The 4,887-nt window shown below is 33.4% G+C and overlaps 1 protein-coding gene across 1 annotated transcript; it reads left to right on the top strand.

Moving 5' to 3' along the window:
- Positions 1-1,176: 1,176 nt before the first annotated feature.
- Tsp_12841 (phytoene/squalene synthetase superfamily) lies at positions 1,177-2,341 on the top strand. The gene is made up of 4 exons (XM_003367222.1): positions 1,177-1,486; positions 1,537-1,730; positions 1,831-2,085; positions 2,171-2,341. The coding sequence occupies exons 1-4, from the start codon at positions 1,177-1,179 to the stop codon at positions 2,339-2,341; spliced, it is 930 nt and encodes a 309-aa protein (XP_003367270.1).
- Positions 2,342-4,887: the final 2,546 nt, after the last annotated feature.

The following is a 4,887-nucleotide window of genomic DNA, read 5'->3' as shown; positions in this document are numbered from 1 at the left end:
AACCACAAGGAAGTTGAATTTTCAGTTTCGCCCCAGAAATTGCAAAAACGTCTCGTTTGGTTCTGAGGATAATCGATCATTAGACTTGCACGAATGAAAATGTCAGCATGTATGTTTATTCATTTGCTTGCAAGCTAACGTTTTCTCATTTTGGAGGAAATGGCATATACACTGTTTGCACTGTATTGAAAAATCCACAATGCTGACGTAACAAATTTTTACCTGTCATTATTTATTTTATCATGTTTTCATATCTGAATGCATGCTTTCTTACTGAAGGTTGCTCGTTTTTGAATGTTTTCCAATATGCATTCCACATCAGCTTTGCAACGCTGTTCACTGAGTTTATTGAACGGTTAAATTTGTTTAAATAAATAAAATTATATTTATACCAATTTATAAATATTTCTTTAACTGTGACCCACTGAACATTCTACTATTTGAAAGGAAAAGTAATGACAACAAAATTTTTTTCTCTGATCATTCATCTCATTCACCATTTTGTACAGGAATAATTGTGATTATATCTTTTTATTTTTTAATTATTTTTTGAGAACTTATTTTTATTTTTCATTTTTACTACGATGAATGTAGTTTAAAAATTTTACAATTTTTCTGGCAAACTGGTGCTGCTGGGATGCAGAAAATTTCTCAGGGCATTGTCCCCGTGTGCTCATTTTCTGATGCCAGTGGTTACGAGCTTGTTTACGAAAATTATAATCAAAAAATTCTATTTTTAATAAAACAAAAACCGAAATTAATATATTTTATTTCGAAACAATTAATCAAAAAAGTTGATTTTGCACGAGTATCGAAAATGCCGTTCAGAAATAAAGCCAAACCTTGAAACAGAGCAATGCGATTAGTGGCATTGTTATAATTTCAAATTTGAAAGAAAAATTGCAACAATTTGAAAAAATTCAAATTAAAAAATAACAAACATGAAAATCAATATTACTGTAAAGTTGAATATTGCTTTAATATTTAGTTAATTGGAAAAATAAATAAATAGAATTGATTTATTTTAAGGTTAATATTAAAAGTGAGATATTTTAACGTGAAATATCAATTTAGAAAAATTGTTCTTTTATCAAATTCATACTTAATAGAAGAAAATGCGTAACAAATGAATGATTGAATTTTGAAAGTTGTAAATATTTTTACGAGCAGTAAGAAATGTTCTCACTGGTGAATTGCGTGCACTTGGTGAACAATGTTCCCGGCAGCGTTCATCTGTGTCGTTTTTTGTCCTGGAATTTGAATAAATACGAAAATCCCTACTTCTACTGTATGTCTCTTGTTCGTCGGTCGGATTTCGAAAGTTTCCTGTGCACGTCAATGATGCCCGCCAAATACAAATCGGCCGTCTTTTCCATTCAAGCTTTCAACGTTGAACTGGCTAGCATCCCGGCACGCTGCAGCTCTAGGCAGAGTCGACATGGTCGGATTGAATTTTGGAAAGAAGTCGTGCACGGCATATATAAAGGTACGGCGGTTGTTTTAAGTTTTGTTTCAACTGCATTTCAAAATTTTCAGGCAACATTCCTGAACATCCGGTGGCGGTGACGCTGGCCGAATCGGCGCTCAAATACAAGCTGTCAAAAAGGTGGCTGTTGGATTTGGTTGAAGCTCGACGCCACTGGCTTGGTGCGGAAGAGTACCGTTCGTTGCGAATTATGGAAGACTATTTCGAGCGCACCTTTTCCACAGTGCTGTATTTGATTTTGCAAGTAATGATGCAAGTGAAAGTTGATATTCTTTGAAAACGTTTTGGCATTTTTTATTAAAATTTTTTTGTTGTTATTGTTGTTTAGTTTGAAAAATTTTCAGATTTGCAATGTTGAACAGAGTGAAGCGATTCGCGCCGCTGGTCATTTGGGCAAAGCTTTGGGTTTGGTCAACAGTATTCGTTCAATACCACATCTCGCAGCGGAAAGAAAAATCCTGTTGCCGTTGGATTTGCTCAAATTGCACAATTTTACAGAATTCGGTGGACAACTGGAAGATTCGTCGAAATGGGCTACCGTAATACGGGACATTGCCGACCACGCGGATCGCCACGTGTCAGAAGCAAGAAAGTTGACGGTAGGTTTGAGGGAGATTTTCATGCGTTGCATTTCGTTTGAAATTTTTCTTTTGAAATTTCAATGTTGGAAATTTTTCTGTTCAGAAAACAATTCTCAAACAAGCCTATCCTGCTTTGTTGTTTGCTGTCGTCGTTGATCATCATTTGGCCCTTTTGAGGCGCTACAATTACGATGTATTCAACGCTGAAACACGTCGAACGTCTCTTTCGTTGGTGTTCAGATTGTGCAAGCAGCGATTATTTCAATTTTTTTGAAATTACTTTTACGCAAATTTAAAGCATGAGAAAAGATTTCCCTTGCAGCGGTTAGTTTAACACTCAGCTATTGTCCATTGTACAGTATAATTGTAAGTTGTTTTGATCTCTGTATAACGTTTAATGTTTTGTTTATATTTTTGAATGTAAAAAATTATTAATAATTGGATTGTTACTTCATTGACTTTGAAAGTTATTTCCACAAGAGTTTTATAATGCAAAAATATGCAAACACAATAATACAAACTGTTTATTATTTTTTTTTCAAAGTTGTTTTCCATACCGTTGTTTGATAAGTTAATTTTAATAAATTATTCATTGTTAATTTATGTTTTTCATATTTTTTAATGAAATCATTCTTATTTTCAATTAATTAGAGGAAATTATTTTTATGATGAATAAAAGTCAACTGATCAGCAAGTATGTTTCCATGGAAAAGTTGATCTTTCTTTCTCCAACAGTTCGCCTCAATACATCTTAATCTGCAGGATGCGATATCATTAGTTTCTACTCGATGCACTATCCAACGGCAGAATTGTCAATTCAATTACCGGATAAAGTAATCACATAGGCCATTGTTCGAACTGTCACATCATGACTCAGAGTAGCGGTTGGTGAAATTTTATGCAGCTTTGAAAGCAAAGCAAATGCACCCATCTACTGCTTGTTTTGCATACGTTTCTACCTGCACTTCGAGCGGTTTGCATTTGTGAATACAATCCCTTCGTTGATGGAAACAACTACAAAACCAGGTAATTTTAAAAATATACACCTATGCATGTTTTTATCAGTTACAATCAAGCACAGCTAAGTACAAGTTTTCAATTATAATTAGTAAACAATATTCAATGCCAAATTGGATGGTGTTTGCAGTTTTCAGATCAATAAATAATTATTGTGATTTTGATATGCTTTTTAAGTTGAAAAAGTGAGAAGAATTGTTTAAATAAGTTTATAGTTGAAATATGTAAATTGCCCTGACATGGAATGTCCAATGTTTGTTTAATCTATTTAAGTATAAGTGTTACTATTATATTATGGATGGTGTGCACATGCTAGATGTAGATGATTTTTCTTTTTAATGATCGTTGGTTTTGATGTTTTTTTAATTTACTTTGATATAAACAAATGTTAATTATCAATAATTTTAATTCTAAAGTGAAAATTTTAAATCTCCAATTGAAAACTTTATCATACTGAACTAATATTATATATGGATGTGCAAGTCATTCAGCAGGGATAATTAGCGAGATTGGGTGGCGGGTAAAAGACTAAAAGGCAAGCTTATTTATAAATATATTTGTCATCTTTACACAACGTGCATATAATTGGTTGTAATTATTTTGTGCCGACTGATAACTGTTGGTTGCAAAGTTAATCAAAGCTGTAGTATGGAAACGGGAATCTTCTGTGTCGGTTAGTTGAATGCGAGAATTAATTGCCGGTCAAGCTGCAGTCAGATGCGTTTTTCCAATTTTTGCACTTCAGCTTAACGAACATTAGCACTGTTCATTTGTTCATTTCTTTTGAAGCTCATGGCAACCGTTGTCAGTTGGAGCAGAAAAGATTTTACAATATTATAAGCATAATTTAATTAGTTTTCATCGATTTGTCTTCTCCATAGCACACGTACAGTCAATGCTTGCCTGATGATGAGCAATGAAAAATAGTCTATACAGCACATCGCATCCGATGAAATTGATCATGATTTATATGACAAATTTCTTTTTTTTTTGAAATAATATTTTACATAATTATTCAAGCATAGGCAATTTTTTCTTTTTCTTTTTTTTGATTTCATTACTGAAAACTAAGTTGTGCTTTTTCATTATTCAATGAAGTAATAAATTTTTATCGTGCGGGCAAAGTGTGCAAGCGTCCAGATTGAATATCCAGAGTGGAAATGCAAATTCTAACTAGCATTTCAATTGAACGCATGAAACATGAATTTCCAATAATTTGATGAAGCATAATTAACTTCCGCATCTTTTCAATTCAAATCCATTATTTACTCGTATTGAGATTGGATCAAGTTGAAATCTGTCTCCTTGTCTGCAAACTGCGCTGTGGCGCGTTTGGAAGTGCAAAAAATTTATTATTAAAAAATTTCAATTTTCTGATTCTGCTTTGATTTGTTCGTAAATTGTGCACGCAGCGACGATTGTGGAAGAATATTTTCTTCTCACATATGAGTAAAATCAAAACGAGACACTCACGGATCACGGGAAAAATGGAATAAATTGTCGTAGGAGAAAATTGTTCGATTGAGAGATGCAAGAATGAAGCAAGGTGTAGTACAAGCGTCTGTCTGTCAATTGAATTACCCCAATTGGGACGGTTTGTTTCACCTGTATGTTTGTCGTTTTAGACAACGCCCCGAATGGTGGAGGTGAAGAATCTTTTTTTGCCATCGATTTCAGATCTGCTTTCAAAAAATCCATCGACAGGCACTGTGAGTTGCTGTTTCTGTTTTGCATAATTGTGAAAAATATGCAAATATTATGATTGAATTCAAGGTAGACAATATTTGCTTTGGCTCGCGTTCG

The sequence above is a fragment of the Trichinella spiralis genome (assembly GCF_000181795.1).
Source record: "Trichinella spiralis strain ISS 195 chromosome Unknown Scfld4626, whole genome shotgun sequence".
Lineage (NCBI taxonomy): Eukaryota > Metazoa > Nematoda > Enoplea > Trichinellida > Trichinellidae > Trichinella > Trichinella spiralis.
Note: the sequence above shows the minus strand (reverse complement) of the source record. Positions and strands in the feature narration are given on the sequence as shown.